Consider the following 24,748-nt stretch of genomic DNA (forward strand, 5'->3'; position numbering starts at 1 on the left):
ATTTGCGCCCCTTTGATATCTTTAGAATTCCTGATTACACACAGTAGAGGCTCTAGAGTGAGCACAAATAATAAGGGCGAGAGTGGGCAGCCTTGTCGGGTCCCCCGCTCTATTGCAAATTCCCTGGTCCTGACCCCATTAACCAGGATTGCAGCTGTCGGTTGTGTGTACAGAGCTTTAATTGCTTCTAGATACCATCCCTGAATTCCCACCCACCTCAACGTCTCGAACATGAACGGCCATCCGACTTCATCAAATGCCCGTTCTGCATCTAAACTGACTACCAATCTGTTAGTATCTGAGTCTCTTGCATGCATCAGTGCTGCTATTAGCTTTCGCACATTAAGCACCGATTTCCGCCCTCTGACAAACCCCACCTGGTCGTCATGTATGATTTGGGGCAAACTAGGGGCCAATCTGTCTGCCAATATCCTGGACATGATTTTAATATCCACGTTTATTAAGGATATTGGTCTGAATGAGCCAGGTTGCAATAGATCTCTTCCTGGTTTCGGAATCAGACTTATCAATGCCGAATTCGCATGACGGGGAAAGGCCCCCTGCTGGGCCACCGTGTGATATAGCTCTAACAATGGACCCACCAATTGTGCTTTAAGCATTTTGTAAAATTCGCCAGTGAAGCCGTCAGGCCCCGGCGCCGAATGGAGGCGAAGCTTCGTGATGCTCTGCATGATCTCTTTTGCTGTTATTGGTTTATTCAAAGCCTCTACCACGGCCGGTGACAATTTAAGCATGCCAGTGGTGTTCAGATATTCCAACAATCTGGCCTTTCCTTCTTTCTGCTCCCCCGCATCTTTATATAATGACGCAAAGTGCTCCCTTAACACTTCAGCCACCCCTTCCATTGTGTTTGTCACCCCTCCCGCTTTTGTATGTAATACTGGTATGAAATTTTGTTTTCTGGCGGCTTTCACCACCTTAGCCAAATAGGCTCCAGGTCTATCTCCATATTTCTGTAGTCTAAACTTTCGGTAAATCAGGGAACGAGTCATTCTCTCGTGTATAAGACTGTTCAATGCCATCCTGGTCACCATTAGGTTATCATACCCGGCTGGCGTGGGAGCTGCTGTGTATGCCTTCTTTACCTCTTTTAACTTCCGCTCCAGTGCGATGACTTTCCGATTGATGCACCGATTGCGCTTGCAAACATAGGCAATTACATCCCCCCTTAGCACTGCTTTTGCCGCGGACCAAAACAGGCCGGGGTCTTCTAGGTGTTGCTCATTATGCTTCAGGTATTCCCCCCATCTGTCTTGGATGTATTTATTGAATTCAGGGGAGGAGTATAGGTATGCAGGAAATCTCCAGCCCGAGGATTGTTGAAAAAAGAACTGCGCCTCCAGGTCTACCCAAATCAGGGCATGGTCAGAGATTTCCTCCGGGCCTATACTAGCGTCCAGTACCTGTGGAAATAGTGTCTGAGATACCACTATATAGTCTAGTCTGGACTGTGTACGATGCGCCCTTGAGGTGTGAGTGTAATCTCTTTCCTCTTGATGGAGCAATCTCCATGGGTCTACTAGTCCTGCTAGTGTGCAAAAAGATTCCAGTATGGTCTCGCTCTCTGTTCCTCCTTGCATTCGTTCTCCTGATCTATCTGCCTGCATATCATATACCTGGTTCATGTCTCCTGCTATTAGCAACGGTAAGTGTGCGTATTGTTGACATCTGTTAAGCAAGTGTGTAAAAAATTTCTTACTTTTCACCAGGGGCGCATAAACCGCCACTAGGAGCACTTCTTTCCCTTGCAGGTTAATTTGAACTCCCAGGTATCTCCCTTCCCCATCTTTAAACCTCAATTTGGTGGAACACGCTAGGGATTTGTTAATCAAAATTGCCACTCCTCCTTTCCTTCCAGCTGCCGGGGAGCAGAACACCTCCCCCACCCAATGCCGTTTTAATTTATCATGCTCCTCTTGTGATAATCTCGTTTCTTGTAGACAGGCGATATGCGCGTCATGGCGTTTTAGGGCCGCTAGAATTTTCGTGCGCTTCACTGGGGATGTAATGCCGTAAACATTCCATGAGACCAGGCGTACCGCTTTACTCTTTAATTTAGCCAGGATCTTCTGTGTGCGGTCCTACAATTATGTGATATATTAACCACCCCAGGGCGCCCAGCCTCACCCTTGGGAACTGCTGTTTCGCCACACCACCTTTACTGCTATTATGCTTCCCTCTAGTTATATCTCCGTGTCCCGGTCTGATGCGTTTTCCCCTCTCTTCTCGCCTCTTGCACTTATGTTCATCTCCCTCCCTCTCCCTCCCCCCTGACATAGTTCCCTTCCCCCCCGCCCCTCCCATCACCTCCCAAACTGTAACAGTAGGAAACACTTCAATGCACAAGGCCCCCACACCCTTTCTTATTACAACAGCATGCTATACAACCCAACATTTCAAATGTTAACATCTCTTCATATATCTCAGGCAGTCAAACCTTACAATGATGTTCAGTCTCCTGTGGGGCTTCTCTTTATTTCTCCTAAATCTTTTTCCAGACGTGAGACAAATTCTTTTGCAGCATTCACTGTTTCAAAAACTTTCCAGCTGTTATCCTGTCTGATCTTTAATAGAGCTGGGTATAGAAGCATGAACTTGATTTTAAGATCAGCCAGTCTCTTGCAGATAGGTGTATACTGTCTCCGTCTGTCCTGCAGGTGGGCAGAATAATCCTGGAATATTCGTATGAGGTGCCCATCATACTTTACTTCATCTCTCTTAAGCCGATATCCCCGCAGTATTTCTGATTTATGTATGTAATTGTGGACTTTCAAAATCACTACACGAGGCGCCTGCCCGCCATCTTTGCTTCGCCCCACGCGGTGTGCTCTTTCCAGGCATAGTTTTCCCGCTGAATCTGACAAGGCGAATTCGGAGGCCAACCAGCGTTCTAGTGTTGTTGCCAGCACTCTGTCTCCGATAGTTTCAGGTAGGCCAACGATCCGCAAATTGGACCGTCTTGACCTGTTCTCCAGGTCATCCAGTTTTGCTGATAAAGAATCTACCGTTCCGGTAAGTTTTTTCACTTCCGCTTGAAGTGGTGTAGTAGTATCTTCGAAGTCTGATACCCTCCGTTCCAGCTCTCCAGTCCGCTCTGTAATAGCGGTGAGTCGGGCTTCGAAGGACTCAAATTGGCTAGATAGTTTATCTATTTTTGGCTCCAGCGTCGTTGCTATTACCTCTGTAAGTTGCGCCAATTGTTCCGCCGAGAACGTCGGCCCAGCTCGTGATGGCGATTTCTCTCCCGCCACCTCTAGCGCCTTCGCCTTTTCTTTATCTTTCTTCGCCCCTCTACTTGCCATTCCTTTAACTGGCGCTTCCAAAAATTTGTCCATGTATAATCAGATGGCCTGCTCTGCCTGAGAGGTATTATTTTTTATCGTTGTTGGGTTTTTTGAGTTTAAGCGCGTCTGGGCCTCGGAGAGAGCAAAAAACACGTCTCACTCTCTCATCGCACCACGTGATCGTCATCTTTTTTTTAGAACTTGAGATTGCTAGGTATTATTACAAAAGGAATGGAAAAAAAAATGAAGACAATATCATGCCTTTGTATTGGTCCATGGTGTGACCTCATGTCGAATATTGTGTTCAATTCTGGTCATCACAACTCAAAAAAGATATAGTGGAATTTGAAAAGGTACAGAGAAGGGTGATGAAAATAATAAAGGGGATGGGACGACTTCCCTATGAAGAAAGGCTAAAGCGGCTAGGGCTCTTCAGCTTGGAGAAAAGACGGCTGAGGGGAGATATGATAGAGGTCTATAAAATAATGAGTGGAGTGGAACGGGTAGATGTGAATAGTTTGTTTACTCTTTCCAAAAATATTAGGACTAGGGGGCGTGCGATGAAGCTACAAGATAGTAAAATTTAAAACGAATTGGAGAAAGATTTCTTCACTCAAATGTGTAATTAAACTCTGGAATTCGTTGCCAGAGAATGTGGTAAAGGTGGTTAGCTTAGCGGGGTTTAAAAAAAGGTTTAGACGGCTTCCTAAAGGAAAAGTCCATATACCATTATTAAAATGGACTTGGGGAAAGTCTACTGTTTATTTCTGGGAGAAGCAGCATAAAATGTATTGAACATTTTTGGGATCTTGCCAGGTATTTGTGACCTGGATTGGCCACTGTTGGAAACAGGATGCTGGGCTTGATGGACCTTTGGTCTGTCCCATTGTGGCAATACTTACGTAACTTTTCAGAAAGAAAGTTAAGTGGGACCTTTCCTCTTTATATAGTTTTGAATCTAAGGGGACTGCTTCAAACAGACCCTTTAAAGCTAACTCAGTAATCAGATCACCCTTAGTAACTTCTGCAACTATTCTACTTCCTCACACTTTAATTAACACCTACAGATTGCACCTACAGAAAAGAACCCCCCCCCCCCCCCCCCCACTGAAGTTCCTTTGATTAGTTTCTTGTTGGCTTCGCCTGTTGCAAGCCCCTATTTATTTGTTGTTTTGGGTGAACTTGGTAGCTAGGGATACCCATTTGTGGTAAGTGGTCCTACTTTTCCTCGGAGAAAGTGAAGTTACTTGCTTGTAGCAGGTGCTCTCAGAACAGCAGGACACTTATTATCACATACCCTCCCATGTTCCCTAGAAGTTGTATTCTGAAAGCTTTTGTATTCAACTGCCTGGTCCCATGTTGCCGGGCAGGAATGTATGCACACGTGCAGTGGGCATTGCCAGTGGGTTTCTAGAAATTATAGAATGCTGAGAAGGGTCCGTGCTGGGGCTCCATCAGATGACATCACCCATCTGTGGTAATAATTGTCCTGCTGTCCTTAGAGAACACCTGCTACAGGTGATTAACGTCACTTTCTCTAGCTACAAGTTAGTCTGATGTTTCTACATACTGTATAATGTTTTTTTTTTCTGTTCTGTTTTAGGTTAACCAGTGGTGGAATAGCCTTAGTGAGGGGCAGCGCACTGTGACAGGTTTGTTTTACCATACAGTTATTGAGCATTTACTTATTTAAAATATTTTATAATTACCAACTCTTGTATAATTTTTTATTTTTACATCCCTCCGTTGCAGCCTAACTTTCTGTCGTTCCTTTCTGTAATCCATTGGTCTCTAGCTGTGGGCTTCAAACTATCAATAGATCAGATTTTTGGTATAATTCTTCTCTGCCAAGTGGCTTAGTGTCAGGATGGAGCAGCTCTCCCAGAGCTCAGAACTAGTGTACAGTTCTGATTATGTACAGCCCTTCCCGCATTAGGTTTCCTCGGTCCCCTCAGTTTTGTTAATTCTAGTCTGTCATATGGACATGAAAGCAAAGGTTTCTCAAATTTCTCTGTTTTAGTCTTACAGTGTTGTTTTTCATTTTTTTTAACTAAAAATGTTAAATTATTATCCCTCTGTAAGCTACTATGCATAGGTAACAATAGGGCTCCCAAAATTTACAAACAATTTCATGATCATATCAATAATCCTTGTCAGAATGCTGAAAAAGCCTGGGAAACTGAATTTAACTTGCCTGCAGACACAATGAATTGGTCATTATTCTGGACTAAAGCTAACTGCCCAACTTTTTGCTGGATTCTCACAATTCTCTCTCTTCAATAACGCTTACTGGACTCAATCCAAACAAGCAAAAATCACAAGCAGCCACCTTCCTCCTACATGCTGATTATGTTGAGTCCCAGATGGCTCTTTCACTCATCTGCTTTTTCACTGTCCTAATGTTAACACCTACTGGATGGAGATAAAATATCTAAAATTTGCTCATTGAACTCTGATTATCATATTTCATACCAAACTCTCATCCTCTGGTCTGCTGCCACAGGATTATCTATTTCAGAACCCTTCCACAAACTCTTCGATATGATGGCACTGGCTTCATACATCATTGTACTTCACTGAAAAAAAAACATTTCAATGTACACGAATGGTGGAATCATCTTTGTGCCATCAGATCATATGAAGAATCTGCCGCAGTGAAATTTCATCACCTTGTGGTCATCTTTTGGCAACTTCTGGAGACTTTCATAATCACTACTCGCCCTCTCACCTAATTCAGATTAACTTTCAGTAATATGCATTGCACAAGTTGTACTTTATCTAAATCTTGTTAAAATAATGCTCTTAGTTTTTCATCTCATCTGTATTTTGACTGTTGTTCATATTCAATGTTATAAAAACTCAATAAAAGGTTTTTGAAAAAAAAAAGTTGTATTGGAATACAGTGCAGGAAAAAAAGAAAGATGATGCTTTCTAACAGCAAGCCCAGATCTTGGAGCAAGGAAACAACTTGAGGAAAAATTTAAAAGATATTACAGGAAATAAAATGTTTCACAGGAGGAGCTTGTATTATAGTTTCATTTACCCTACATCAAAGTCTGACATCTCTATATACTCAACCTAACACATAGATTTATGGAAATCTTCTAATTACAAATGATCTAAGAACATATATCAATTTCTCTGAAGAGATCATCAAGTATCTACAAGGAAATTTGACAATGAATTTAGCACCAAGGGCCAAAATTCTGTTTTTCATTGTTTGAATTCATGATCTTCTTTCACATTGTGCTATTTTATTTAGTTTAAATTTATCAGCTAGAAAGAAACCTCTTATATTTCTCAGTTTTCTTAATAGAATGAACAAAACTTTAACTAATGTGTGTGTCAAGAGACTGTCCTGCTTATAATCGAAAGAGGAAAATGCCTATATTGCGACCTAAATCGGGAGATGGGCATCTTTCTCCCGTGGGCGCCCAAATCGGTATAATCGAAAGCCGATTTTGGGCGTTTCCAACTGCAATCCGTCACGGAAACGGGTAAGTTGACGGGGCATGTCGGAGGCGTGGTGAAGGCGGAACTGGGGCGTGGTTATCGGCCAAGGAGAGATGGGCGTCTTTAGCTGATAATCGGAAAAAAAAAAAAAAAAAGGAGTTTTGACCGTGATTTTGGGTCACTTTTTTGTTACCCTTTTTTTTCACGAACAAGTCCCAAAAAAGTGCCCCAACTGACCAGATGACCACTGGAGGGAATCGGGGATGACCTCTCCGGACTCCCCCAGTGGTCACTAAACCCCTCCCACCAAAAAAACCCCACTTTAAAAACTTTTTTTCCAGCCTGTATGCCAGCCTCAAATGCTGTACCCACCTCCATGACAGCAGAATTTGTTCTATCCTCTAACAGCCTTTCTCTGGTTCTGATGTGGCTCTCGGGTGAGTGTGACACCTTTTCTGTTATGCGCACTGCAGAGTCACATCAGCAATGCATTGTGGTGGGTGTAGGGTATTGGGCTGCGTGATTCCACTAGCTTGTGGCAAATGCTCACGATGTTGGTAGTTGGTAGGCTCTACCCCATGGTGCTTTTCCCCCTGCTTACTGGGTCAGAGTGTGCCCTGTTTTGTTTCCGGTAGTCCATGAGGTAGTGGCCATTTTTGTAAGCCAGTTTTAGATCCCTTTCACGTGTTAGCCACGTTACAGAACGTAGTTCTTACCTTGAATTTTTTTATTTATTAAAAAATTTTTTTTTTTTTTTTTTTATTACATTTGTACCCCGCGCTTTCCCACTCATGGCAGAGTCTATGCGGCGGGCAATGGAGGGTTAAGTGACTTGCCCAGAATCACAAGGAGCTGCCTGTGCCGGGAATCGAATGTGGCTGAAAGAGGGCATTGTACAGCATTCTGCCAGCTCTGACCTACTGCTAATCTCAGTACCAGGGAGACTCGTTGCCAGTGGGGCACAACCTCTGATCTGCAGTTAACTGTGAGTAAGCGTGCTTATTCCAATAAAGGACGTTTTCGGAGAGATTAGTCTTCAGGTGTCAACTGGTGTGCCAATATTATATAGCAGCAACAAGTCCTAGAGGCCTGCGTGTATGCAGGTCCCTGGAGCACTTTTAGTGGGCACCGCAGTGCACTTCAGCCAGGTGGACCCAGGCCCATCCCCCCTACCTGTAACACTTGTGCTGGTAAATGGGAGGCTTCCAAATCCCACTGTACCCACATGTAGGTGCCCCCTTCACCCCTAACAGCTATGGTAGAGTTGTGCATTTGTGGGTAGTGGGTTTTGGGGGAGGGGGGTTGGGTGCTCAGCACCCGTGGTAAGGGAGATATGTATGTGGGAGCGTTGTCTGAAGTCCACTAAACTGACCTCTAGGGTGCCCAGTTGGTGTCCTGGCATGTCAGGGGGGCGAGTGTACTACGAATTGTGGCCCCTCCCATGACCAAATGGCTCGGATTAGGACGTTTTTGAGCTGGGCGTTTTTAGTTTCCATTATCGCTAAAAAAAACAAACGCCCAGCTGAAAAACGTCAATTTTTTCGAAAGTGCGGTATGTCCCGCCTCTTCACGTACCCGTTTTCGGACATAGACGCCCATGGAGATAGGCATTCGCGTTCGATTATGCTCCTCTGTGTCATCCACGTAAACCACAAGGATTTTGATAATAGAAGAAAACTACTGTGAAAGCAGGAAGAGGCTATTGCTTGGCACAGAGACAGCAACAAAGCATTTGCTTAATGTAGAGATCAACTGATTCTGCATACTCCAGTAGGGCCTTCTTTTTGTTGCGTCAGTTCCTCTCTGCAGTGACTTCAACAGTCCTTTGTACAAGAGCAGCACCATATGTTCCTCTGGCTCCGAGTCTCAGGTGAGACTTCTTTGCTAAAAGCGTAGACATCTTCAGTGCAGTTACATGGAACTGAGCATGAAAATTCTAAGCTACATTCCAAAGTATTGGAAAAATACCAGCACTTCAGCACAGAAGACCATAGCCATGGCACCACATCTAACTGTAAACAGTTAACACCGCTTCTGCACCATCAATCAAAGTAAAAAGCCTCAACAGACACAAAGCGTTGACATGCCTGAGTGCCATCAGCAAAGAAAGTCCAACAGTCTTCATCAGTGCTGATCAGCACAAGCCATCTTTGACCTCTTGCACCGCACCTTTATCTGTGCAGTGTTCTTGCTGGCACAGACTTCCTGTTGTTCTCCAATTTATGGCATAAAGCTGGGCTGCACTCATTGACCTTGAAAACTACAAATACAGATCTCCCAGTTATTGTCAAGGTAACAGTTGAGTTTTACCCATCTGTTTCAATGCCTCTAACAGAGCAGCCATATTCATCTTGAAAAAGATATTCAATGACTTGATCAAGGGCTATTAGAAGGATCTATCAGATATCAAGAACAGGTTGTACAACAAGCCTCTCAGTTTGCAAGAGTTAACCATGTATAGAGAAAGACATGTTCCTTTGAGGACCCAGTGATCTTTCTTTTATCCGCTTTGGATTCTGAATCACGGGTTGGAAACTTGGTACCTCCTCCTTTCTCAAGGTCAAAACTTCCCAGCATGGCCTTGAAGATTATCCAGTCTCAAGGTCAAAACTTCCCAGCATGGCCTTGAAGATTATCCAGATCCTCCTTATTTTCCAGAAGTAATCTTCTCCTACAGGTGTGGAACTTTATATAGGGATTCCTTCTGACCTTGCGCCTCCTCATTCCGGAATTGATTCTCCTTATGAAGATGTATTTTACTTGAGGTATGTGCAGCACATGTCATGGAAGGTTTTATTAACTCTACAACAAGAAGAAAACTTAAAACCGATGTAGTTACTCTTTTAAAATTCATAGAGTCACCGAAGGACATAGCAATTGTTATATGTGGCCTGTTGCTTGAGCAACAGTTTCGTATTGAGCATACTTCATTCAGTATTTAGCCTATTTTGAAAAAGTTGTATTTGAAATATAAAGTTGAACTAAGTTCTGGATTCAACAAAGAAAAGGTTTTTTCATAGCTGATTCAACCACACCAAAAGTATGTCAAAGAAATGCAGAGAGATTTCCAATATACCACTTGAAGAAGACCCTAGGTTATAACAACATTTGGGAAGGGTTTTCCAAGGAGCCATGTTTTCTGCAAGAATTTCAGCTCATCAGTTGTATACTATACAGTATATGTGTACTGTCCTTCAGAAAGCACTTTAAAAAAATCTAGTCTAGTTCTTATATACTAGTAGACTGTCTTTACAGAAACCGTAACAGGGGATCTGCTTCTGTTCTAGTGCTGCTGAGTTTCTCAGTAGCCTTCAATACTATGGACCAAAATTATCATACATGTCTGACAGAAACATGTATTTGTGGCAACAATATTTGCCTGGTTTAAAGTCTGTCTGTCAGAAAGATAGCAGTTTTATTCTGGAACACCACATCATCATTCCTACAAAGAAACAACTCGGTGGATTACATTGACCTTTGATAGATTACGACCTGTAACAGAGACAAACTACTATCCCAAATGATACCACTACAAAATGCCTTTGCTGTATTGGAAAACTAACAAATCTTGCAATGGAACCCAAATTAGTGCCAGAGATAAAGATACTGATTGTACACAGAATCCCCAAGGCACTGATAAGACAACTAGAAAGAGAAAAGTACTGCTTCTAGGACACTCCATTATCAGAGGCTTTAGCTTGGGAATATGGACTGAAGTCCATAAGAAGGTGAAATGTTTGCCAGGATCTTCAGCTAGGACAGTGGTTCTCAAACTTGGTCCTGGAGGCACCCCTGCCAGTTAGATTTTCAGGATACCCACAATGAATATTCATGAGAGAGATTTGCATGCACTGCCTCCACTGCATGCAAATCTATTTCATGAATATTCATTGTGGATATACTGAAAAGCCTGACTGGCTGGTTTGGGAAATACTGAGCTAGGAGAAATAACCAGACAGCCCCTGGTAAGTACTGTTGCATGTTCAGAAGTGCTTCTTGCCTGTGAAAAGGAAGGCAGCATCTGTGGGTTGAGATCCTGGGAAACCAGGTTCAGTTCTCTATGCAGCTCCATGTGACCCTGGGCAAGTCACTTAACCCTCTGTTGCCCCAGGTACAACAGTAGTACAACTGACTACCTAGACTGTGAGCCCAATAGGGACAGACCCAGCACCTGTAAAGTGAAGGTGTAAACTGCTTAGGTCTAAGCAATATATAAATACTCAAATAATAACAATAGAAAGATATTTGGTCATTGCTATCCAAAAATTGGGAATGATGTAGGAGGTACTGTTCCTAGGAAATACAACTACCAGATGTGGTCTGGAGCATCTAGTTTGCAGGAATCAGAAAGTAGCAGAGAGATTGTGGATGCCTTTCAAGAAACTTTACTCATGAAGGTGTCAGTGGAACTCATGAAGGAAAGGGTGACACATAATCTAGTGCTCACTAATAGAGACAGTGGGGTTAATTCTATAAAGTGGGCACCAACATTTTATTTGTTGAGTTTTTTTTTTAATTAAGTTTAAATCGGTGTACACATGGGCAGAGCATGGTAGGGTTGCACAATTATACATATAAATTATAAAATAATTTATGCACATGTTTCAGCAATTTGGTTGCAAGCATTTACATCAGTGCAATGGCTGTTATAATTGCTCGCACCTGAATTATAGGTGTGTATTTTAGCAGTGATGTTAGTATTCTATAAAGGAAAGCAGGCAGCTGCTGTATTTTTGTGTTTCAATCATTTTTATTAAGTGCATACAATCAGCTATAACTTTTCACATTACATAAGCGAGCTCCCCAGCAGCAATTGACATATCTTCACCTTAGTTTAAGCCCTTTTGTTTTGCTGTGGAACTACGCATTAACATTAACATTATTAATAACCAGCCATATGTTGCACTTTAAACTTTGAACAAATATAACCATGCTAACATCATGTGACTAACAAGTTCTCAATTCCCTTTTTCTCCTCCCTTCCCCAGCCCCCCTATCCCTTCCCTGTAGATCCCCTTTTTCTTTTCCCCCCCCCATTTCCCCCCCCCCTTTTAGCTTTGTAATCCAACTTGTATCCGTCCAGTATGACTCAAACTTATTTATAGTTATCTGTTCAAAAGTCGGCTTCTCGCCGCCGGGGTGAGTGTATTCAGAAATAAACACCAACAGTGCTGCCAGTTCTTCCCATTCCTTGATGAAATATCCCTTACTGCCATCTTTTCCGTTCGCATCAGAGTCATCATGCGTATTCTCCATTCCTGCAACGTTGGACATTTAGTTGTGATCCAGTTGGCCATTATGCATTGTTGTGCTATTATGACAGTTTTTCCTAGAAATACTTTCAACCCTTTCACTGAACGCCACGGCGCTCCGAAGTGGTTAAACAACAGTCTCGCATCTAACTGCCATTTCACTTTCCACAAATTGGAAACCTGGGATGTTATGACCTTCCAAAACTTTTGTATTCCTTTGCATGACCACAACATGTGTCCCAACGTCGCTCCTTCTATTCCACATTTTGGACATTCCCCCCACGGGGACATGCCCATATGAAACGCCCTTCTAGGCGCCACATACATCCGCATCGCAATTTTGTACTGGATCTCCCAATGTCCTGCATATTTTGAACGACTCTTAATTGACAGAATATAGTCTTTGAGCAGTTCTTCAGTAATGTCTGTGGATAAGTCTATTCCCCAGCTTTCTGCCAACCGTTTGTAATTCACCTCTGGAGTCATATCTCTTATGTGGCGATGATGGAATGCCAACGGTACTTTATCCTGTGCTCTTAAAGAATACGCTGAAGACAGCTCTTCTTGGACGTCTTCCGTCAAGTCTGTCCATGGCAGTGTCCTGATATAATGTTGCAACTGTACATAGTGAAAATAGTCTCTTGGAGGGATTAAAAACTCTGTCTGCAATTCTGAAAATGATTTGAGTTTACCCTCCAGCGTCAGTACTTGCAACAGGTATGTCATTCCTTTTAGTTTCCACCTACTGAAAGCAGGGTATATGCATCCTGGCTTGAAGTTAGAATTATTTACAATAGAAAGGTAGGGAGTTACTTTGGGCGAGAATTGGTGCATCCGGCATATCCATTTCCAATTTGCCTTAGCTGAACTCATAATCCCCGTGACTTTCAATATCACAGGAATATCTCCTCCTCCTGAATGTAGACAGTTACTAAAATGAGTCTGTGGAAGCAGGCTGAGTTCCAACTCTGTGTTTGAGAAGTAGGATGTCTGGCGGAACCAGTCGTTGATATGGCGCATCCCACTAGCAGCTGTTATATTTTTAATACTAATCAATCCCATCCCACCATATTCTTCTGGTGTACACAGAATTCTCATTGATAAACGAGCTTTTTTCCCCCTCCATAAAAACTTTCTTAACATTTTATTCAGACTGCGTTCTTCTTTGTTTCTCAAAAATAAAGGCAACAATTGAAATACATACAACCATTTAGGTACAATACACATGTTATACAAGGCTATTCTTCCCCATAAATTTAGTGGCAGTGATTCCCATCCCCTTAAATTCTGCTCAGTGTCTCTCAATAGTCGTTGTGTGTTAAGTGTGTAAATCTGCGCCAAATTCGTTGATAACCATATCCCTAAATATTTGAGTACTCCCTCTGCTTGTTTAAAGGGGAGCCGGTACCCTTCTCTTTCTGCCGGATCTTGAAGGACTGACAAAGCCTGGGACTTATCCAGATTTAAGGTAAATCCCGCAACCCTCCTATACCTGTCCAATACCTCCAAAAGGGGACCCAGCGAATGTTTAAGGTCTGTAAGTATCACCAAAAGGTCATCGGCATATGCTAATACTTTAAGTTGGTACCTATCAAAACTCACTCCTTTTATAGCCTCTACCTCAGTTATTTGTCTCAGCAGCGGTTCCAGAGTGAGCACAAACAATAATGGAGACAAGGGGCATCCTTGTCTCGTGCCACGTTCTATTTTAAATTCCTCACTTAGTGCCCCATTTACCAGTATTGCCGCCCTTGGTTGGTTGTACAGGGTTCCTACTGCTCTGCTAAACCATTCTCCAAAGCCCAGATGCTCCAAAGTCTGGAAAAGGAAATCCCAACTCACTTTATCAAAAGCTTTTTCAGCGTCCAGACTCAGGAGCATCGCAGGGTCTCTCCTCTCCTGACATCTTGCCATCGCCACCAGGGCCTTTCGCACATTTAATACCGATGACCTATTCCTAACGAATCCCACTTGGTCCGGTCCTATCAATCTAGGAAGAACAGCTGCCATGCGTTCCGCTAAAATTTTTGCTAATATTTTAACATCTACGTTCAATAACGATATGGGTCTGTACGACTCTGCTAATTCTTTTGGTTTACCCGGTTTTAGTATTAGTGTGATTGTTGATGTATTAGCGTACTGTGCCAACTTGCCGCACTCTATCACCTCTTCAAAGTAGTCTAGCAATGCCCCCCCTGCCTTTAATGGCATCATCTTGTAAAATTCGCCTGAAAATCCATCAGGCCCTGGTGCAGAGCATGTCTTCAGTTTTTTTATTACTGCCTGCAATTCTTTAGCCGTCAAGGGGGCATTTAAGGCTCGGTGTTCCACAGCTGTCAGTTTGGGGAGCCTCGTTCGTGCCAAATACCTCTCAATCCTCTGAGGGCTTTCTAACTGTTCTTTTTTATATAAAGTGGCAAAATGTGAGGCCAGAATTTTAGCAATTTGTGTTGGGTTGTTAGTTATTTGACCCTGTCGATTTCTAAGCGCGTCAATAGTTCTTGGGCCGTTCCAGGTCTTTATAGCCCGAGCCAGCATGCGTCCCGGCCGATTACCATATCTCTCTAACCTATATTTCTTATACAGTTGGGAATGTGTTTCTTTTTCGTGCAGCATTGTATTAAGAGACACCTGAGTGGCTTTCATAGTCTCCAGCCTCAATGGGGTTGGTTTCTCTGCATAATCTCTCTTAGCTCGTCTCAGTTGTGCTTCTAGTAAAAGCACACTAGCAGCCATTTTCTTCTTTTTAAGAGAGACATAAGCTATAATGGCTCCCCGCAGGACGGCCTTAAAGGTCGACCAAAATAGGGACGCTTGGTCTACATGCTGCGCATTGTCTGCCTCAAATTCCTCCCATTTTTTGGTAATATATTTTTGGAATTGCGGGTCAGCCACCAGATAGGCCGGGAACCTCCATCTTTTCCCACACGACTCCCCGATATTAGTTTCCAGGTCCAGCCACACTGGAGTGTGGTCAGATATTTCTTCCGGCCCTATAGTTACCCTTTGCACTCTATAAAACTCTCCACGCGTTATTAACATGTAATCTAGCCTGGCTTGCGTCCCATGCGCCCTAGATCTATGCGTGAAATCTGTTTCTGTTGGGTGCAAGGCCCTCCATGTGTCAACTAGGTCTTGTGTGCGTACCAAACCTGGTAGTGTCTCTCCTCTGTGACCTTGATAGTGTGCGGAACCTGGATTTGTACAGTCCCGGTCTGGGTCCATTACCAAATTTAGATCTCCCACCACCAATAATGGGCGATTTCCATTTAAATTACATAGCTTCATTATTGTTTGATAAAACCCAGGTTCATGTTTGTTAGGCCCATAAATTACTAGTAAGTTCACTTCCATCCCTTGCAACCATACTTTTAACATCAAATATCTGCCCGCCTGATCTGTGGCTATCACCGAGGTCTTATATGCCAGTCCTTTTCTAAATAGCACTGCTACCCCTCCTTTGCGGCCCCGGGGGGGGCTAGCAAACACCTCTCCAACCCAGGTTTTCTTTAGTTTGTCATGTTCTGCCTTTGTCAGTCGGGTTTCTTGTAAACAAGCAATATCTGCTCTGTGTCTACGTAGAGCCGCCAGTATTTTTGCCCGTTTTATTGGAGAGGAAATCCCTCCCACGTTCCATGTTATTATTCGCACAGGCATAGTCTAAATTGTGTGTGTTGCCCTGCTGTGTGACGCCATACCTGATTCTTATCCAGTCTCCCATGTACCCCTTGTTTTAATTGTGTCATCTCCCCGTCTCGCCCTCGGGGAAATACTATACAATCCTCATCTCTATTTTGGCTGAGCCATACTAAAGCATTTTTCCCCCCCCCCACCCCCCCTCCCTTTCCATTCCCAACCTTGCCCGGTGTTCCCCAATTCCCCATCCTGTTATGCTACCCCAAAACATTTCCCAGGCCGCAATGCCTACGAAAATGTGAAGAAACCACGTGTCTATGCTTTGAGACCCCCCCCCCCATCTTTATACAGTGTATTTTCTCCCCTTTTTCATTTGCAATGACCTTACTCACAGTCAGTTACCTCTCCTTACACAGTTATGTTCATTTTCTTTACTACGAGCTATCCAACAATTGGTGTTCCTCCAGAGCCGTTCGTGCCTCCTCCATTTTATCAAAAGATTGCCATTTGTCCTGAATATACAGCCTCAGCTTAGCAGGATATTGTAACGCAAACTTTATCTTCTTCTCAATCAATTGTGCGCATAATGGGTGAAATTTTTTGCGCTGTTCCTGGACCATCGTTGTGTAGTCTTGAAAGATCAGAATATTGCGTCCGCCATATTTAAGTGAGTCTCTCTTTAGTTTAAATCCTTGTAATATTTCGATTTTGTGTTTATAGTTCAAGATTTTCGCCACCACAACTCTAGGCCTGTTGTTTGCTTCTACTTTTCTTCCTATTCGATGTGCCCGTTCGATTACTAGTGAACCCGACGAATCCGTGAGCGCCAATTCTTTGCCTAGCCAATTTTCAAGCCAGGTTTCCAAATTTCGCTCTGGCAGTAGCTCTGGGAGCCCAACTATACGGACATTATTTCTCCGCGAACGGCCCTCTAGGTCCTCCAGCTTTGCACTCTGTTCCTTCAGTTGCTTTTGCAGAGTATGGATATCCGGCCCATAACCACGTGTCTCGTCCTCGAGAGCCGCCATTCTGGCCTCTAGATCTCCCGTCCTGATCCCCAAGCCGTCCACCGCGGTCTGGTATTGATCTAATTTGTCATGTAATGCCGACCATTTCGGAGCCCATGCCTTTTCAATAGCCGAGGTCAGTTGGACCAATTGCTGCTCTGTAAAATGAGAAGCCACTGCCGTGATTCCCGGGCCTTCCGCCGCAACTCCGTCTAGGGTTCCCGTTTTAACTTTTTCTTTTTTTGCGGTTCGCAGCGCCATACCACCTGGCGATTTTTGAATGTATTTGTCCATAGACTCTTATAGTCTTAGTTGATGGTGGTAGTTGCCGCGTTGTTGTAAAATTAAGCGGTGTTGGGGGAGCGAGTCTCTGAGCTAGAGCAATTCACGTCCTGCTCAGCTCATCGCATCACGTGGTCTCCCGCTGCTGTATTTTTGAAAATAGGTACCACATTGGCACAGTTATAGAATTGTACAATTATATAGAACAGGACCATTTACAGACAAGGATGTTTGTGAAGAACTTGCAGGCTGAAAGTGGACAAAACCATGAGACCAGATGGAATACATCCCTGAATACTAAAGGAACAGAAGTTCTAGCAGGTCTTTTAAGGATGTGTTTAGCAGATCCCTAGAGACAGGAGCGGCTCCACATGATTGGAGAGAGGTAGATGTTGATTGGCGTGAGGTAGATGTTGATCCTTTTCACAAAAGTGGTAATGAACAGGGTGGGAAAGGTAATGGAGATGCTGCTGAAGGAAAGAGTAGTGATCTTATTACAGTTCAGTGGGTTGCAACATCCAAAGCAACATGGTTTTTTACCAGAGGCAGATAGTCAAACGAATCGATTTCTTTGACTGGGTGACCAGAGAACTAGATAAAGGGCATGCACTAGACGTGATGTCATTGGATTTCATTAAAGTCATTGATACAGTTCCTTATCGGTGACTTATAAACAAATTGACCAGCTTAGGGATGGGTCTCAAAGTGGTCAACTGGATAAAAAATTGGTCGACTAACAAATGACAGAGGGTAGTTGTAAATGACTTTAATTTAGAAGAATGAGTAATGGAGTTCAGAGGTCAGTCCTGGGGACAATTCTGTTCAGCATCTTCATGAGTGATATCTCTGAAGGGTTAGAAGGGAAAAATTGCCTTTGGCAGATGACAAAGATCTGCTACAGAGTGCACACTTCAAATGGGTAAAATGAGAAGTGATCTTCAGAACTAGAGGTTTAGTTGGATGCTTGCAGTTAACCTGTAATCCAAATATGAGCAGAGTTGTGTGCTTTTGGGAACAAAACCTCAAATGAATTGAATGTGATTGGAGGGAAGAGTTTGAGCACAGACCAGGAGGGACCTTGGGGTGATTGTGTCTGAGAATTTCAAGGTGGTGAAACAGTGTGACAAGGTGGTTGCGAAAGCCAGAAGGATGCTAGGCTGCATAGCAAGGGATATAATCAGCATAAAGGAGGAGTCCATAATACCCTATACAGCACATTGGTGAGGCCTCACTTGGAGTACTGTGTTCGGTTTTGGAGGCTAGGAGGCTCATTTTCAAAGCACTTCGTTTCTGTCCTGGGTTGGGGGTGGGCTCTGCACTGCCCAAGTTAAAAACAAAAAAGGTTTGTATTTAATATTGGTGGGAAGCCCAGTAGCCCACCAACAACATTAAATATAAAACTTTATTGTTTTTTTAACCTATTGAGCTGAGCTTCCTGCAGAAGAAATCTACTGCCCCCATGAGGCCCTGATTGGTGTGCAGTGCTGGAGAAAGGAGCCCAAGATGACTGAGTCCTTTTAGTTCTGCAGGGCAGGGGGAGAACAGTAGACTTTAACTCAGTAGGATGGGGCTGATGACAGCCCAATGTCCAGATTTCTCAATGCAGCAGTAGCGGTACCACCTGGCAGCACTGGCATGGGATGGTGGGGGAAGGGGGGGGCTAGCAGGCTAAGTTGTAATTGGGAGCCCAGCCCTGGCACTGCTGCCTGCTTGCCTTCCTGAGTTCAACTGAACAGACCTCCCCAATTACAAGTTTCTTCACTGGTTCCTCCTGGGACTGGCTCACTGTGTCTGGTGGTGCATGCGGTCTCCTAGAGGAGCAGCAGCAAACAACAACTTCAGCTGCAATGCACTGAGGAGGCACGGGCGGCTCACAGGAGGCTTCGTCTTGCATGTGGCTTAAGTGCTAATGGTAGGGCAACTTACTGTGGCTGTGCACGGTATCTAGCACCTAAGACAGGCACCTGATTGGTGGTGATCAGAGACAGAGGGTGGGCCTGAGCTGAGAATAGGTGGGCCCGTAGCTATGCCCTTGCCTCAGAGCCAGGGGTGTAGCCAGACAACAGATTTTGGGTGGGCCTAGGTAAGACGTGGGTGGATACCAAGTGTTCTCCCTCCCCCACCCCCCCGATCACCACCAAAAAATATCTCAGCAGGTGGGAAAATGCTTCTTTCCACCTTGGCAGTCTCTAGCAGGCATGCACTGAAAACAGCATGCGCAGATGCCGGTATCATGGAGAGTAGTGTTTTCGTTACCATCAGGGGAAAGACTTCAGCTGGCAGAGCTTGGGATCCCCACCAGCTACCGTTAAACGTTTGCTACTGTTGGGTGGACCTGAGCCCTAAGTGGGTGGGCCTTTGGCCCACCCAGGCCCACCTGTGGCTACGCTACTGCTCAGAGCTGTGTGAAGAGGAAGAGGGAGGAAAATTTAGTTCTTCAGCCACCATGTTACTTGTAACAAAACCGAATTGTAACAAGGTAAGTACTTAAAATTGGTGCAGATAGTATTCCATTACAAATAAAAGTGCTCAGTCTTATGTACTCAGTAGTGAGCAAAAGTACTGAAATGTTTACTTAAGTATCGTAACGTGTTACTTTTACTTCATTACTATACAACACTGCCCACATCAATCATCTGGCAGTCAGAATAATATTTTACTGGGTATTTGTTCATCTCCTTCATATGATGCTCATCCACACATAATCAGGTGGTCAATTTTCAAGAGGGTTTAACTGAGCAGGAGAGGCTCTTGCCCAGTTAAACACTGCTGAGTGGGCTGGCTGCTGATATTCAGTAGCACTGAATCCCACCGACAGGTACCATCTGTTGTGTGAACCTTTATTAGAAGCCTCAGGTCCAGGCCCCGCCAGAGTCATACAACACCTTTCCCCAATACTTAACAGCGCAGTTACAGTTAAAGTAGCACGAGGTATTCTCCCATTTTTTAGACCTCAAACAGGAGAAGAAGTCATCTTTTGGATTGTCACTTATAAGCTTTACTGTACAGATTTGGTTGCCTTGGCTTTTCGTGAGAAAAGTCGGGAATAGACCCCTTGAGAAATATTGTATTTCACCAGATGGTAGGGGGTCTTTTGCTGCCGTCCGTTTACACCCGTGATATACATCGGCCATTTCTTAAGTGGCTAGATCAGGGGCAGTCCGGGGTAGAGCTTGGGCAGAACCAACACTTGAGAACGATAGTCTTTTACTGTCTAAGTAAGCATTTAAAGTTAGGTCAGAAAAAAGACTGTCCCAACTTTATGCACTGAGTTAACCTTAACCACTCGTCTGAATGTTTGCTGGTGCCCGATTAACTTCCAGGTCAGTGCACATGCCCTGGCATTGAATATCTGGCTTAGTTTATCCTGTGGCTGGGAGCCACTTACAAGCCGTTTACTGCCGCAGGCTGAATGTTACCCCTGTAGGTTCCCTTTGGCTATACCGAGAAACAGCTTGCGTTTGGGATTTGCTGATTTTAATCACATAGCAATCCAAGCCGCTTATTTATTTTTTTAAGTCATCTTTATTAGTTCATTGCAAGTACATCACATAACATCATACAACCTCAGAATCGTAAATTTCTGTTGAAGAAGAACCTCATAAACCCTCCCAACTCAACTCCCATAAAAACTCACCCACTTTTGGTTATAGCTGTATGTGAGTTGCAACTACCATAGTAAATCAGGCATTAAGTAAACGTCTTCTGGCCAACAGTGTTAATAGTCCAAAAGGGCTCTCAAGTCTGAGTAAAGCGTCTGCCTGCTAGTGAGTCTGTGTCCTGAACTCCGGGGCACTCTAATGAGGCCTGCTGAATCATCAAAGATATCCATTGTGCTTGTGTTGGTGAGTCTGCAGATAGCCATTGTTTCAAGATACATTTTTTACCTATTAATGTTACCTGTTTCAAAAAAAAAAAACAGTATACCCCTTGGGCACTGGGCAGGAACACCTAAATTAATCAAAAAGCATAAAAATCACAGGTCACCATTTCCAGCACCATAACATGGAAACCTGGTTGCCATTTGCTGCCAAAAACGTTGCACTATGTGACATCCCCAAAACATATGACCCAGGGTTGCAAATCTCTGTACACATTTGTGGCATGTGTCATCAGTTTGCAGAGTTGCTAGAAAAGCTCATTAAGGGGAAATGTACATCTGTAGAAGGAACTTATGTTGAAATTCCCTGTGTAATGCGTCACTCGTCAGGCTCTTGCATTGGAGAACACAGCGTTTAAACTGCTTACTCGTCAGCTGAATACCCAAATCCGTGTTCCACTGGTTCATGTAGTGCTCATATTCCAGCTCAGGCAAACATTTAAGAGGAACCAGATTTTGGGTGTCCAGCCAATAGGACTCTAATAATTTCTCGAAAGTGCATCTGGAGGCAAAGAATGCATATAATGCTGTAACTGCCAAATGGGCTGTCTGTAATTCTACAAAAGGTTTAAGTTCACCTTCCTCATTAGTTACCTGGAACAAGTGGATCAAACCACTTCTTGTCCAGCGTGCAAATGTTGTATCTACCATTCCTGGAGGAAATGCCGCATTACCACAAATTGGAAGTAACGGTGTACAGGAAGAAGGTAAAGCCAAGAATTTACAAACCTAACACCACACGCAATGGAGCATAGAAAACTGAGCGGGTGGCAATGAGTGCAACCAACTACTAAAGTGCCATGGAGCTCCCAGATCCTTCTCCAAAGCTGAGTCCAAAAATATGAAGTACCCCGGAACCAGTCGCCAATATGTCTCATTTTGCATGCCAAAGAGAAAAGTCAGATGTCCAATAACCCTAAACCACCTTTACTTCTGGGCAACTTCAATACCAATAGTGGAACCCTAGCTCGCTTGGCTCGCCATGGAAATGTATTCAGCGTTCTTTCAAGCCCATGGCTATGCTTAAAAGTAAGTCGAAGGGGTAACATTTGGAGCACATATAGCCATTTTGGGGTGAGCATCATATTGTATAGCGCTGTACGTCCCAGTAGAGAAATAGGGAAATGCTGCCACATTTGTAATTTCAGAAAAGTAAAGGTTAGTAGGGATTGAACATTAAGTTTGTGTAAACAAGATAGATCTCGAGGGATCCATAACCCAAGAGAATGGATTGCCTCTCCTGCCCAAGAATGAAAAATTCTCCCTCAATTGCCTCTGAACCAATTCCTGCAATGGGAGGACCAACAACTGCTGCAAGTTAAACGACAGACCTGAAAAATATCCAAATTAATCCACTGCACTTATCAATCAAGGCAATGATTTGTAACAGAGTGGACACCCAGGAGGGAGTGGAAAACATGAAAAAGGATCTGCAGAAGCTAGAAGAATGGTTTAAGGTTTGGCAATTAAAATTCAATGCGAAGAAATGCAAAGTGATGCACTTAGGGAGTAGAAATCCAAGGGAGATGTATGTGTTAGGTGATGAGAGTCTGATATGTACAGACGGGGAGAGGGATCTTGAGGTGATAATATCTGAGGATCTGAAGGCAACGAAACAGTGTGACAAGGCGGTGGCCGTAGCCAGAAGGTTGCTAGGCTGTATAGAGAGAGGTGTGACCAGCAGAAGAAAGGAGGTGTTGATATTACTGTATAAGTCGTTGGCAGTTTTGGAGGCCGTATCTTGCTAAGGATGTAAAAAGAATTGAAGCAGTGCAAAGAAAAGCTACAAAAATGGTATGGGATTTGCGTTACAAGACGTATGAGGAGAGACTTGCTGACCTGAACATGTATACCCTGGAGGAAAGGAGAAACAGGGGTGATATGATACAGACATTCAAATATTTGAAAGGTATTAACCCGCAAACGAACCTTTTCCGTAGATTGGAAGGCAGTATAACTAGAGGACATGAAATGAGATTGAAGGGGGCAGACTCAAGAAAAATGTCAGGAAGTATTTTTTTCACGGAGAGAGTGGTGGATACTTGGAATGCCCTCCCGCAGGAGGTGGTGGAGATGAAAACGGTAATGGAATTCAAAAATGTGTGGGATAAACATAAAGGAATCCTGTTCAGAAGGAATGGATCCTCAGAAGCTTAGCGGAGATTGGGTGGCAAAGCCGGTAGTGGGAGGTGGGGCTAGTAGTTGGGAGGCGGGGCTAGTGCTGGGCAGACTTCTACGATCTATGCCCTGAAAATGGCAGATACATATCAAGGTCAGGTATACACATAAAGTAGCACATATGAGTTTATCTTGTTGGGCAGACTGAATGGACTGTACAGGTCTTTCTCTGCCGTCATCTACTATGTTACTATGTTAATGAAGAGTCCGGGTTTGCAAGAGTCGCCAGCATATCATATCTTCAAGCACTCTTTACCAAGCAGGAGTCCTATGATATCTGGTATTTCTGTATTGTACGCAAGAGTGGTTCTAAATAGAGAGCAAAGAGCAGTGGTGTGAATGGGCAACCTTGTCGAGTACCCTGTTCTATCGAAAATGTGTTTGTTTGTGTGCCATTGACCGATTGCAGCTCTTGGAGCCGAATAAGGTGTGTGTAGGGCCTGATAAAACCAACCTTTTACTCCCACATAACACAAAAGCTGAAACAAGTAAGTCCAATTAACCGACTGAAGAAAGTAAGAAGTGGCATAAGGAATGTCAAGTCAGATGCAAAGCGCTGATAAGAAAGACAAAGAGGGATTTTGAAAGACAGCGTTAGAGGTGAAAACTGATAGTAAAATTTTTTTTAGATACATTAAAAGCAGGAAACTGGCAAAAGAATTGGTTGGCCTGCTGGATGACCGGGGTGTAAAAGGGGCGATCAGGGAAGACAAAGAAATAGCAGAAAAATTAAATGAGTTCTTTGCTTCGGTCTTCACCGAGGAAGATTTGGGTGGGATACCGGTGCTGGATAGGGTATTCGAAGCTGACGAGTCGGAGAAACTTAATGAAATATCTGTAAACCTGGAAGACATAATGGAGCAGTTTGGCAAACTTAAGAGTAGCAAATCTCCTGGACCAGATGGTATTCATACCAGGGTACTGATAGAACTAAAAAATGAGCTGGAGGAGCTACTAGAGATATGTAATTTATCTTTAAAATCAAGCGTGGTACCAGAAGATTGGAGGGTGGCCAATGTAACACCGATACTTAAAAAAGGTTCCAGAGGAGATCCGGGAAATTATAGACCGGTGAGTCTGACGTGGGTGCTGGGCAAAATGTTAGAGACTATTATAAAGAACAAAATTACAGAGCACATTCAAAAGCATGGACTAATGGGACAAAGTCAACATGGATTTAGTGAAGGGAAGTCTTGCCTCACCAATGTACTACATTTTTTGAAGGGATGAACAAACGTGGATAAAGGTGAGCCGGTTGATGATATGTATCTGGATTTTCAGAAGGCGTTTGACAAAGTACCTCATGAAAGACTCCAGAGGAAATTGGAGAGTCATGGGATAGGAGGTAGGGTTCTATTGTGGATTAAAAACTGGTTAACAGATAGGAAACAGAGAGTAGGGTTAAATGGTCAGTATTCTCAATGGAGAAGGGTAGTTAGTGGGGTTCCCCAGGGGTCTGTGCTGGGACCGCTGCTTTTTAACATATTTATAAATGACCTAGAGATGGGAGTAACTAGTGAGGTAATTAAATTTGCTGATGACACAAAGTTATTCAAAGTCGTTAAATCGCGAGAGGATTGTGAAAAATTACAAGAGGACCTTACGAGACTGGGAGACTGGGCGTCTAGATGGCAGATGATGTTTAATGTGAGCAAGTTCAAAGTGATGCATGTGGGAAAGAGGAACCCAAACTATAACTACGTTATGCAAGGTTCCGCGTTAAGAGTCACGGACCGAGAAAGGGATCTAGGTGTC

The 24,748-nt window shown here is 43.7% G+C and overlaps 1 protein-coding gene across 3 annotated transcripts in view; it reads left to right on the forward strand.

Annotated features, from left to right (window-relative positions):
• Positions 1–24,748, forward strand: part of PARL (presenilin associated rhomboid like) — a 598,848-nt gene that overhangs the window by 137,019 nt on the left and 437,081 nt on the right. For all 3 annotated transcript variants that reach the window (XM_030217136.1, XM_030217137.1, XM_030217138.1), the window contains exon 4: positions 4,909–4,957. In XM_030217136.1, coding sequence (XP_030072996.1) covers positions 4,909–4,957 — 49 coding nt within the window. The remainder of the gene's footprint in view (positions 1–4,908; positions 4,958–24,748) is intronic.

The sequence above is a fragment of the Microcaecilia unicolor genome, chromosome 10, assembly GCF_901765095.1.
Source record: "Microcaecilia unicolor chromosome 10, aMicUni1.1, whole genome shotgun sequence".
Lineage (NCBI taxonomy): Eukaryota > Metazoa > Chordata > Amphibia > Gymnophiona > Siphonopidae > Microcaecilia > Microcaecilia unicolor.